This window comes from Apium graveolens, chromosome 6 (genome assembly GCF_009905375.1).
Source record: "Apium graveolens cultivar Ventura chromosome 6, ASM990537v1, whole genome shotgun sequence".
Taxonomy (NCBI): domain Eukaryota; kingdom Viridiplantae; phylum Streptophyta; class Magnoliopsida; order Apiales; family Apiaceae; genus Apium; species Apium graveolens.
This window is the reverse complement of record NC_133652.1, coordinates 38618212-38631878: the sequence shown is the minus strand read 5'-3', so window position 1 is coordinate 38631878 and position 13667 is coordinate 38618212. Positions and strand designations below refer to the sequence as shown.

Below are 13667 nucleotides of genomic sequence, written 5' to 3'. Positions count from 1 at the left end.
TATTTCTAGTATATGCAGGAATCCACTTGTGCTTCAACTCATATAACCCCTTTAACCATTTATGATCTTGCAAGTGATACTTTTCCACAAACGACGCCCATCTAGCTTCAAAAACACATTCGGTGAGAGATTTATAAATGCAATTGTTGAAGTCCGTCTTGAATTCCGGAAAAACCGAATAATAATGAGCTAATTTCTCCGGGAATTTTTGACTAATGTGCCAAGAACACAATAAATGGGTAGTATTCGGGAGTACAACCGCAATAGCGCTTGCCATGGCTTAATCTTGATCCGTGATTATAGTCAATGGAGGATTATTCCCCTCACCTTCAAGCCAAGTACGAAGAATCCACTCAAAAGTCGACGCGTGTTCATCCCGCATCAACGCAAACCCGAAAATTACCGATTGATAATGATGATTGACTCCGGTAAATGGGACAAATGACTGCATACCTATTCGTCCGATAAGTGGTATCAAAAGCCATAACATCGCCAAAATTTTGGTAAGCCATTATACATCTCGGATCAATCCATACTAGACACTTCAAACGATTCTCTTCATCGACTTCGGTCCTAATAAAATATTTAGAACCACTTTCTTCATTCAACCTATGCAACAAGTCCAACCCCGCTTGAGCGTCACTAATCTCAAACCTTTTCTTCCTCTCGTCTCTTAACACATTCCTAACATGTTGAACATTGAAACCAACTTTGTCATTACCTCCATGAATGTTACCAATCACATTCATCACTTGACAATTACGAACCCCCGAACCATAAAGCGTTTTAATCAAACTACGGGTCGCGATGTTGACATGTCTTTCTCGTTGTACCAAATTCATCTTACTAGGGGAAACAAGACCGTGGTTGTGTACCAATTCAAGGCTAGTTACCTCCCAGTGACATTTTTTCTTTTGATAATTGACATACATCCTCACCTTGCACTCGCTTTTAGGAAGAACCTCTCTACGCCGTTTATTTTGACTACTCTCGGTGACGACACTTTTTCCATAAAGCCTACAAACATATAAACGACCATATATCTCGTTGTCTTTATTACGATGGCTAGCTTGAATTTTAATAGCAAATCCATTTCGTAAAGCATAAGCCCTAAAAAAATGACCGGCCCCATCCACACTTTGAAAATTTTGATTCAAATATGGAACTCCCCCCCCATCAACATTTTCATACAAATTTGCATCCTCTACATTATCATCTTCATCCTCACCCTCAACATTATCACTATCATTTTCAACCTCATTTCCATCACTTTCATCTTCAACATCAACCAAATCGTCATCTAAATTAATAAATTCCTCATTTCTATCTACAAAATCATCATCTTCAACATATACAGGGGTTTTAGGTTCTTCACTACTATTTAAACTATCAAGATATAAACTACAATTAATAGCCTCTTTTTTTCATTTTGACGTATATGACGAAACATACGAGCAAATAATGTATCCGCTATGAAAATGTGAAATTTAAGACAAGAAATATACCTTGAATTGACAAAACAACTTGAATTTCTTGATGAAAATGTCCCAAAATCGCCTAAAATGTAAACTTGGAGAGTAGATTTTTTTTTTTGAAATTTTGATGTTTTTGTGTGGTGAAATGAGGATCCGCTGGGATGTTGGGGATAAGGGAGCAGTTGGGGATTAGGGAGCAGTACCAACCGCGGAAATTTTTCGCGGTCCGTCCTGACCGACCGCTGAAAATTTCTGCGATCCCCTAATGATTCAGCCCTCCAATCCCAGATCAACGGCTGCAAAAGTGTTCGTTAAATTCAGGTCTACAACAAACAACAGTTGTTGTTGATCCGTCCCCTTTCTTAAATACGACTTTTAACATAAAACCAATATAAACGCTTAATCGGCGGCGTCCTACTAATAGTTAGGATTAATGATCATAAGCGTGACATCAACAATTTAAACAAAAAAACTTTTTACACGCTACTGTCGACTTATTAATTATTATATACACAAATGACCATATAAAGATGATACGAAGCTTCAATATTTAAAGATCAGCCAGTCACACCATTCAGGAGCAATTTAAAAATGAAATAAAAATACAGAGACGTGAATGGTACACCAAACAAAACCAAATGTGATGCACTTCTATGCACGTAGAACATGCTAATCGCAAAAAAAATGATTCGTCCCAAATTACTTTCGTAAGAGGATAGAAAAACAAGATTTTTTTTAAAATAAGATTAGACAATAAATGATAATTTTTAATTTATAGACATAATATACACGGGATTACATGTAACCATTAAAAAGTTACTATCAATTATTGAGGTACTATATTAACAATAGAAATTAATTTTTTCGACATTTTTTAGTACGCATTTTCCTTTTTATGTTGCCTTAACTGGTTTATCACTAATAAAAATATGCTCAGGCATGGGGTGTAAATTGTAAATGAGCCAAAACATTCTTGTTTGTAAAAATATTAATAAAAGATTTAAATAAATTGAAAAATTAACATAAATAAATATATGCAAAACTATTTACTAATTATTTTGTTATTAATAAAGTATATGTATGTGTATATAACAAGCAATTTATATATTTGTCCACGAGCAATATAGATTTAAAAATATTATTAACAAATATATTCGTAAACTTTATTAACAAATATCATCACAAACATTCTAGTTAAACTTGTTTTCTGCAAACTTTCGATTAAAATCATGTTGTGTTCAAGTTCAGATCATGTGTGTAAATTAAATCTTAAATTATGTTAAAATTCGACTCGTTTATAAATTAAACCAAATTCGCATAAAATTTATTTCAAAATAAAAATTGAACTATTTACGAGAATATCAACTCATTTAATATTTCTCGAATTACAGACCACTAAATTTGAAATATGAAAACGAAAGCCGGCTAAATTGGTCAACTATCTTCCCCATGGCCCTATATAAGCCTATTAATGTGTTAAGGTAGTTGGCATCCCCATCTCGTTGTGCCATATTCAACACTCTGTTTTCACATCAAATTACCCAGATTTTTCCCATTCAATCAATGGCAACTAAAGTTTATATCGTGTATGTTTTCTCTCCCTTTATTTTTCAGGGTTAGTTATATTTAGTTTCTTGATCAGTTTTTTGTACTGCATATTTAATCCACTTAAATAATTATGCTTTAGATCATGCTTCAACTCATCTTCTTTCATTCTGTACATAACTGTTTTTTCCCGTCTGCATTTGTTGTTACAATGCAACAATGTGATGCCTAGTTCAATCTGCACTCTTATTACTAATTACTGTACAGTTTAAGATTTTAAAGTTTAAAAATCAGAAATGCGTGTTTGGTGTGTTAAAGGTTATTAGCGAGTTATGAACTGGTGCTTTTACTTAAATATAAAGTTGCATGCTTAGATTTAATGAAGACTTTGATGATGGTACAGATACTATTCTATGTACGGACATGTTGAGAAGCTTGCAGAAGAGATCTATAAGGGAGCTTCATCTGTCGAAGGAGTTGAGGCGAAATTATGGCAGGTATGTGAGCCTAAAAATTGACTCTGTCTTGCATTCTTGTACTTAAATCCTGAAATTTTTAGTGGATTCAGATCTTTTTTAGTATTTTGGAGTAAGAGTTTTGTCGTGCACAACAATGCAATGAAATCTGGAATTTCGCATACTAATCTATGAAGTGGAATATACATATTTAGGTGCCAGAAACACTCCCAGAGGAGGTACTTGGAAAGATGAGTGCAGCACCAAAGAGCAATGTTCCAATCATCACTGCAGCTGAACTAGCCGAGGCAGATGGTTTGATCTTTGGTTTCCCAACTAGATTCGGAATGATGGCTGCCCAATTCAAGGCTTTTCTTGATTCAACTGGTGGCTTATGGGGAGCTCAAAAGTTAGCCGGCAAACCTGCAGGTCTTTTCTGCAGCACTGGATCTCAAGGAGGTGGTCAAGAAACAACAGCGTACGTTAAATTATATTATACTTCTTCCAATCAAAATATTTGATTCCTTATCTATAGTCTATAGAGTATTATTATTAGGGGACAGTCTAGAACATGTAGTAGATGATAAGTATTAGTATATTACAATGTTGACTAAAAATTGATTATTTTATACAGGTTGACAGCTATAACTCAGCTTGTTCACCATGGTATGATTTTTGTACCGATTGGCTACACTTTCGGAGCTGGTATGTCTGAGATGGAGAATATCAAAGGTGGAAGCCCTTATGGTTCTGGAACTTATGCCGGAGATGGCTCGCGACAGCCTTCTGAGCTTGAGCTTGCACAAGCTTTCCACCAGGGAAAGTACACAGCTGGCATTGCAAAGAAGCTTAAGGGAACCGCTTGATCCACTCCACACCTGATTACCAGAGTGCATTCTACGAATAATTTTACTTTTTACTCAAAAAGATATTTAATCTGTTATGCTAGTCATTCGAATATTTCATATTTACTGAATATTGTTCTTGAAAAATTCAAATACAATTCATACATGTGTCTGTTTATTTTACACAAATGTCACTGTGTACTGTATAAGATCATTTTGTTGGTTCTTTGATATGATCCACTGTTTTCAATAAACAAATGTATGAAATTTACTGTATTTAGTTCCAGATAAACATTGTTTGTAAGCTACAGCCAGAAAATAGCAGGCACCTGAACAATTGATCAGCCAAATGAAATTGATTTCTAGTATAGTACTGGAACTGCATTAATAAAAGAACTCGTGTGAAATCTGCAATGTCTTCATTTTTCCTTAAGTTCTGTTAAGGTTTGAATGAAATTACCTGGTTTGGCTTGATGGGGCACATTTAATTCGGTAGATCTTCATCTCAGTCCAGTTGTTGACAGAGCCACAGACAGACAAGACAATATTAACATACCTATGCCCTCTTTTGTTACTAACTTTTGTGATTAATAGAGCAGCAATCTTTTTATCATTAAATTACACTCACGTGTAGGTCACTCCTATTATTTTTGTTGACTTGTATAATTGGATTATCTTTCTAAGTTTCTAGTTTTGGTTAATCAATTTCCTGGGATTCATAAATTTTTTAGAACAACAAGCATAGTTCAACTTGGCCCAAGTAACAGTTCCGAAACTCATAGTATTAAAGTGCTAGGAATCCTGTCTACATCACCACAACTCAAGTCTACAAGACAAATTAAGGTAATCAAGCTTATCAAAATTATTTGTCTGGGCCAGATGCTCAATGATCTAGTTGCTTCTGTAGTACTATAAACTGTTTCATACACACTGCATCAAGCATTTGTTCCCATCAAAACAATTTGAGGAGCAAAATTCTAAAACACATGATTAATACGCAGATTCAAAACACTGAGCAGAGTTGCAATTGACTGATGCACGCTTAATTATATTCGATACTTTGATTTCCTACGAAAGAGCTACTGAACGACATGAAAAACCGGAGAATCAACATTTAGAGCCAGGGGTTAAAAGTACTATCCAGTAAGAGGACATCCATTTCACAGATAAAGACATTTCAATAGATGCAAGCCTCATCAACCAAGCTTTTGTGGTGAAGATCAGATTCAAAGGTGAACACAGAAAAGGAAAAATACCCTTTTGATTTGAAAAATCCAAAGACAAATATAGAGGTGTTACATGTAAGGCAAATCAAGAAAATAGTAGTATGATAAAGACAAAGTTTCTTGTGAAGTATGATTGTAACTGCTTAAAGCCAGCCAGCCAGCCAGCACCATGATGCCCTTATGCTTTCTCTTTACAACATTTCTTTATACAAACAAAAATGAAGTAGTATTAGATTTCAAGTTTCATAAAGAAAAAAATGAAGAACAAGAGGTACAGATCCCAATGCTAAATACAACACACCAGGTTGTATAATTCCCATCAGTCAATCATCTCAAAGCTGATATAAAGATACCAAACAAGAAAATATATCAATGTTAAAGTACCTTTCTTGTTTTTATTCTTGTTCCTTTTTTGTTATCCATGCTTATTTTGTCAGAAAGATTCTTTGTTACTGTATTGAGTTAAATTAATGTTTACAGGAATAATTTGATCTTTAACATGAGTGTAGCTGAAGTTAAGACAAGTCTGAGAGAAGCAAGGCTCACATCAACATATACCATTTAAACTTCAGAAAAGTTTAATCTTTTAGATTAAACTTTAATATTTTAGAAATATTTTAATCTTTGGAAATTCTGGAAAAGTTTTGGAAAAAGCAAAAGCCATGGACATGTTAAAGATAACGTAAATGGGAAGGTAGGTAATAGGCGTGCAATTCAAACTTATGTATATGTTTTGAGATATATCGAAATCTCTGTATGTAAGATGACAAGAGAAGGCCCATGCTTACACACACAACACATATATATTGTACAAGATGTCCATATGCTGGTTTGCATGAGAAACACATTCCATAAATAGTTATAATAAACTTAACCAAAAGTGAGGACACAAGTCGCGTCTTTCTCTTCTTTGTCTCTGGAATAAAAATGTAAAAACATAAATTATAGAAACAGGATCGGAACAGATAAGCCTTTAAGTTTACCCCATATACAGCTTTTAGTGCTAAATTGAGTTGATCACCACCAACAACCTATTTCAGATTCCACCTAAATTTAGCATCCGTTCCTGTTCCTAATCCCAACTTAATTTATACAACAGTGCTTGATTGTTCATCTTTTTTTTATTTATTCAATTACAAACTGATCAATATTATCCTTGTTCAGTGCTACCTAATAAACCATTAAGCATGCATATATATATAATTCTATTCTAATTGTCATCGAACTGGCTGTCTTTAGAAGCTCTTTCCCTAGTCCGATCTCCTTTTAGCTTTTTTAGTTCCCTCCATGTTAACTTTGTATAATATATAGTGGCCCTTGCTTCTCTACCTGATGAAGTTTCCGCCAAATGTTGGTGTCCAAAAATCAGCAGTTGTCTCTGATGCAACTGGGAAAGTGCTCGATACAGGCACCAGGCATAGTCCTCGGCTTCTTAGTTCTTGATCACTTCTTTCAGGATCTCTCAGAGTCTGCCAAAATTAGATCAACATATTTCACATTATTAAAACAAAATTTAATGCAAAGATTAAAACATAGTTATATTATTTCTATTAATTAATTATGGTAATGAAAAATAAGAAAGTCAGTCACCTGTTCATGTTGAATGGGAGATCCTCTTTTCATATATGGATTAATTAGAACCTAAAATTGTTTTAAAGGAGCTTAATTAGATCAGGTACATCATACATGATAGCTTAACTGCACTTGATATAAAAGAAGCTAGATCATACATTAAAATATGTTATAATTTGTGGCATAAACCAAAAAAGTACGATGATGAAACTCACGTTGACTTGATCATGAAGGAGCTTGATGTACTCAATAGCTTCATGGAGAACTGATGCTGTATCCGTCTGAAGAGAGCAATATTATTGCAGTTAATTAGGCATTTAGTTTACATGCATATTCTTAACTTCAATAAGATTTATATTATATATCAGTAAGTTTGGGAAGAAAAAAGGAGAGCAAAATCAAGATACTACCTTGCCAAAAGGAGAGACCAGTTGCTGGAGGGCTGTTACCCGGTCCCCAAGCTTCTCTTTCCTTACCTATAATAGCATATTAGTTGTTATTTTAATAACTAATTTTCTCGTTGAAGTGTAATCAACTCTAATAACTCTACAAAAATGCTGCTACGAAATAAAAGTTCTTTTAATCCATGCTTTATATTGTGAGCATTGTTTTTACCTTGAAAGTTGGTAATGGTGATGGTGTTTCAATTCTTGGTCTCTTGAATACTGGTTCCATACTGCTGTTGTTCTTCACCACTGTGCTCACATCTCGAATTCTTTCATTCTTAGGCTGCAATAAAGACTTAACTAATTTAAACACGCTTAATTAATAAGCCCCAAACCCTAATTTTGTTTGTGTGTGCTTGATAAGAATTTGAACATATATTTGTGCAGATATATCTACCTTTCCACTAAGATTAGGATAAGGAGTGAGCTTCTCTTCAAATTTTGGTGACAGGAATTGAGACTGCAGTGGAGTGAAAAGGCCACTATTGGATGCACTCCAGGATGGAATCTCTGGTGAGTTTAAATGGCTTAAAGGCTGTTGTTTTGGCAGTACTGGTGAAGTCTTGACTAATGAAGAAGAAGTACATCCATTGAACTTTTCTTGACAAAGATTACTTATATCCGGATAATCCATTGATCGATTACCAAATATCGAATCTTGATCAGAATCAGTATCAAAAAGAGTTTGTATTAAGGAGGAAGCATAACCATATGAGGATGAACTCACTGGAAAACCTTGATTTGTTGGCCCTTTATACGCATCCAAGGAAGTAACTTCATATATGGCAGAAAAATTCTTGGGGCTCCAGTCTTTCTTGATTTGAGAAAAACGATCAAGACCAGCAGCTTGTTGATGATTTGAGCTTTGATTTAAGTTGTGTTGTAGGTTGCCTTGATAATTGCACTCATTCCTCTTGCTCTCCTGACTGAGCATCACCAAAAAATTAAGAACATGAATCATATTTTAACTTCTTTGCTTTTTATAAGATTACAAAGAAATAAGACCAAATATATGAACAACTTGCACATAATAGCTGTAAAAGTATATATGTATGGACCATGAACAAGTTCAGTGGAAAATAAAGTTAAAACAATAATTGAAACTAAAAGAACAAAAGATTTAACTATTTGTAGTACTTGTCAGTAAAGATTGTATAAGTAAACTTACAATAAAGCTTGATTCCAGTCTGTTGTTATTGATGAAGAGAGGCCATTATCCATCATTTCTAAGGTCGAATTCACGGATAGCAAATTTCCATCATCGGAGTCTTGATTCAAAGATTTCTGAGCATCTTGAAAGACTATAGAACCTTCAGAGTTATTAGCCGAACCAGACTGATCATTGGTACTAGCCCTTGCTTTCGAATCCAAATCAGTTGGCCATGAAAAGATGTCCATGTTGTTGATTATCGGAGAACAAATCGATGATCCGAAGTTGCTTTGGTATGGATTCATCCACCAGTTTTCTGCACAAACTCCAGCTTGAAACTCATCTGCCATGGTTCAAATTTTGTTTTTGTAGTACTTGTTTTGTGTGATCAAGTAGGTTGAAAATTTTCAAGTGAGTTCCACACCTTGGACTCTATTATATATAGGTAGATTATAACACACATATGGTGTGAAGCTGTTGGAATGTTTTAACTAGATATAGAATCTGGTTGACATTAAAGAGATGATGATTAGATATTACATTTGGAGTCTGAATTTTTAATAGTTTAATTTTTATTCTTTGATCCTAACTTTAGTTGTTCATTTTTTATTTTCACTTGTCAAATAAAAATGCTTATTGTTGCTTAAAAATAAAGGGATTTGACATGATTTTGAACTTGGTTCCGGCCGCCTATGTCATGGTTTTGGACGAATATTGTACCTCTTTTTTTATATCAATGGCTGAAATTTTTATGCCAACGGACCTGAAATTCGGGACCTATTGACCCCTCAAATTTACTTTTTATTATTTAAATACAAAGTTAATAGACTCTAAATTTGTCTACATTTACAGGGAGATTCAACGTTAAGCAAGTGTTTTCAGGTGTATAGGTTGACCCGGTCCGGGTGTTTATAATTTATAGAAACTAGTTGATAATTCGGACAAAACATAAGCAGAGATTAATATATTAATATTAAACATTGATTAGAGAAATTTATTCTAAGTTATAATTGAAACATATAATAAATAAAATTTTATGATTATTATAATTTTTCTTTAGAAATTATATATAGTTTTCTTTAACTCAAATCTTATTTGAACAACAAACTCAACATTATAATATATATGTTGTTCAAAAAGACATAACTAACATTTAAAATCGAAACTTTAGCCAATCAATGAGTAACACGATTGACGGATAATTTAGCAGAATATTAAATTAACATTACTAAGTAATTGCGTATTAAATATTTTACTCAGTGCGCACCCGAAGGGTAGTAGCTGCGGATTATCTACGATAAAAAGAAAATATATCTTATTGTTAGTTGTATTTGTGTTTTTATATAGTTTGTGATCGTAATTTTTTATAATAAAATATTATTTATGTACGTATAAATTTGTATTTGGTGCTAAAATAAAATTTTATAGAGATATAAATCTAGAAATTACAATATATATACGATTTTGTTTATATATAAACAATATCAATATGTGGTATATAAGAATCAAAAAACGGGTAAAATATTACATATAAAATTATAAGTCATACATGAGTCAAAAATAAAAATAAAAATGGTATATTTAGTGCTATAGTAAAATTTAAAAACGGGTGAAACTAAAAGTTCGTGAAACCGAAAAGGGTTGAAACCAAAGTACCCCTTGGAGATGGTAATTTCCCTTATTACTAACAATCTATAAAGGATTCCATTTAATTATTTTTATAAAAAATAAAAAAGAATTTTACGGAGAAATAGAATTATCGTAATTATTATATGGTTCCAACAATTGTTGAAAAAATAAAATAGAACTTTATATGAAAGAGAAATTCAGTGGTGAAACCAAAATACGACCTAACCGTACTAAGATGAAACCAAAATAGGACGTAACCGTACTAAGATGAAACCATATACCATATCAAGAAATAATTTAGAATTCTACGAAAATAGAATTGTAATAATATTACAGTTTGAACAATTTTATTATTTTTTAGGGGTGAAACGAAAATACGTTTTCTATAATATCCATATCATATTATTAAAATGAAATTCCACCAACACCTTAAAAATAATTAAATTAAAATATTCTAATTTAAACACATGACCTATTTACTTGGTTGTGGTTTATATTTTTTGGAACTTATTTAGTTGGGCCAATTTATGAACCTATTTATTTAAAATATAATTAAAAATAGGATTTAAACTTATAAATAATAAAAAGCATGGCTTATAAAATTCAAAAATTGGTAAAAATAATATATAAGAAATTATATGTAGAGGAATCAAAAAGGATAAAATAATACACTTGGAGTTATAACATGAATTATAAAATGTGAAACCAAAAGATGGTGGAACGAAAAAATAAGTGAATTCAAAATAGCACTTAAAAAAGATTTTATTTATTATTAAAGGTTATTAATTTTAGTATAAATTTTTTGAAAAAGATAAAATAATTTTGTTCAATCTCCCTCTCTCTATATATCATTTAATTCCCTTAAATATATTTGTGATTCCATCCACGGGGAGAATGATACTAAATATAAGTTAATAATAATTTTTTTAGTAGAAATCGACCGGAAAAAATATTCCCAACAACTTACTTGCACAGGTTCACTTAAGTTTTTTTTATCTTTGAGTATTTTTGCGAAATCTACTTTAATTTTAAATATTAAAATATAAATATATTAATAATTTTTACTAAGAAATTGCTTTTTCCACAACTTATTAAAATACATATAATTTTTAAGAAAATAAAAAGTATAATCTTATATCTTCTTGAGATAAATGAAATTCCGAATAGTATGAGTTATAATAAAACATATTCATATATATGATTATTTTAGTAATAAAATATCTTATAGTATTAAAAAAAGTAATTAATTTTCTCAAATTACTTGTATATCGGGTTTTTCTATATAAATTTAAGGATATTTTGCTGAAATCTAATCCAATCAATTTTTTTTTCTTATTATTCTTATTTTTTTAAAAAATAATTAATATATATGGGATTGTCTTGTCAACGGGTGGAGTTTAAATGACCTAAATTTATATCTATATTCATTTATTTTATCGGATTTGGACCGGGACTGAAATTTTATAGGCCGATTCATATTCGGATCCATTTGGATCACGGATAGCGGATCGGATCTCCGGATCCGTTTAAATTTTTTAATTTATTTTTACTTAAATTAAAATTTTTCTTAATATTGAATAATTATATCTTGAAGTTAAAAAAATAACTACACTACAATATTTAAAGTTTAGAATACAAAACATCAACATAATATTAAAAGTTAAAATACAAATACAAATCAGAATTTTTTTACGGAAAAAAAGAAGATCTTTTGGTGAAGGATAACATGAAACAAGATACATGTTCATACTATAAAAAATGAGAGAATTGTATTTTACGTCCCTTAACTTTGACCTAAAATTAATATTGTATACGTATTTTCAGAAATTAAGTTTGCATCATTCTTCTTTGAAATCCGGTACAAATAACACCCCTTTGCCTAAAAAATTTCTCGGTAGGGCAAAATATGACTTTCAACTTGAAAAATTAATTAACATATATTTTATATATATATTAAATTATATTAAAAATTGAATATATATATACTATATTTTTTACTTTTTGAGTCATACTAGTTTTTCAATTTCAATTTTATTATATGGTATTAATTTCAAAAATTAATAATTTCCATTAAAATTAATTTATAAAAATATATTTTAAACATTAATTTTAATTATATATTAAATTTTAGTATTGAATTCGGTGCATTACTTTTTTAATTATTTAACTTTATTATTATTTTAATGTGTGTTTAAGGGGGAGAATTTATGATAATAAATATTTTTAGATTTTTTTGAATTATAACTACAATTTATTTTATATTAAAATTCATGTTTTATACCTCATTTTTTAATTATAATGTTAAAGGGTTATATTTTGCAAACGAATTAAAACTTAGGGTAGCAAACTGCAATATTTGAAAATAAAAATGTAAAATATTATTAGTGCAATCTGCATATTAAAGTGTAAATTATTAGAAGTAATTTTTTTTATAATATATCTTTTAAGATATATATATATATATATATATATATTTCACCGGATCGAATTATTAACAGAATAGATCGTCTTAAATTTATATTCGTTCTGATTTATCATCAAAAAAATTATTTTTGATCAAATTTTGTATCAAATTTATTACAGGCCCATCCATATTCGCTAAAAAAGTTTTGGATCAAATTTAATCAGATTAGAGCTCCAATATAGGGATGACAACGGGTTGGGTTGGGTAGCGTGAAACAAGGACACACTAAATGCGATCCGTTATCACAGGAGAGAAATAAGGAAGGAGATAATCACGGGAAGGGAGGTAGTGCTCAAAATCAGGATATTGGCGCGATGTCTGGTAATTTGAATCAAAGTGTGGATACAGATAAGTCAAGGCCCAACACGAAAGGAATAACTGTTTTGGAAAATAAAAAAAGGAGAAAGGATAATGGATTGGGCCGGGAAGACATACTGGGCTCTAATACAGAACTGGGGATAGAAACAGATGAGGACGAACAAATGTATATGGAGAATAATGAAAACATAATCTCAGAAGAGACCATTTCAAAAAACGGGAAAGAGGCGGGCTCCCAAGGTGGAGTTCGCCTAGCATTATGAGTCTTCTAAGTTGGAATTGCCGTGGGCTTGGGACCCTACGGAAGGTTCAATTCCTTAAGGAAATGATTTTCCAAAAGAAACCCAACTTTGTGTTCTTGTGTGAGATTTTATGCAGGAAAGATAGTGTGGAGAAGGTTAAGAAATCGATAGGTTTCGAGGGTGCTATTATAGTCGAATCTCAAGGCCATAGTGGTGGGCTTGCCTTTCTGTGGCGTAATAAGGAGGAAGTGTCTCTAAATTCATTTAGCAAAAATCATATTGATGTTGATATATCAATGC

At 31.5% G+C, this 13667-nt stretch overlaps 3 protein-coding genes across 3 annotated transcripts; 1 reads left to right on the top strand and 2 right to left on the bottom strand.

Moving 5' to 3' along the window:
• Positions 1–371: 371 nt before the first annotated feature.
• Positions 372–842, bottom strand: LOC141664925 (protein FAR1-RELATED SEQUENCE 5-like). The gene has a single exon (XM_074470882.1). The coding sequence runs from the start codon at positions 840–842 to the stop codon at positions 372–374; it is 471 nt and encodes a 156-aa protein (XP_074326983.1).
• A 2083-nt stretch (positions 843–2925) lies between these two features.
• Positions 2926–4614, top strand: LOC141663834 (NAD(P)H dehydrogenase (quinone) FQR1-like). The gene is made up of 4 exons (XM_074469668.1): positions 2926–3061; positions 3424–3517; positions 3691–3953; positions 4110–4614. The coding sequence occupies exons 1-4, from the start codon at positions 3039–3041 to the stop codon at positions 4339–4341; spliced, it is 612 nt and encodes a 203-aa protein (XP_074325769.1). The 5' UTR covers positions 2926–3038; the 3' UTR covers positions 4342–4614.
• A 1740-nt stretch (positions 4615–6354) lies between these two features.
• LOC141668410 (transcription factor bHLH112) lies at positions 6355–9270 on the bottom strand. The gene is made up of 7 exons (XM_074475293.1): positions 8733–9270; positions 7962–8490; positions 7734–7847; positions 7529–7594; positions 7334–7399; positions 7137–7187; positions 6355–7015 (listed from the first exon to the last, which is right to left on the bottom strand). Exons 1-7 carry the CDS (start codon positions 9062–9064, stop codon positions 6872–6874), a joined length of 1302 nt encoding a protein of 433 aa, XP_074331394.1. The 5' UTR covers positions 9065–9270; the 3' UTR covers positions 6355–6871.
• Positions 9271–13667: the final 4397 nt, after the last annotated feature.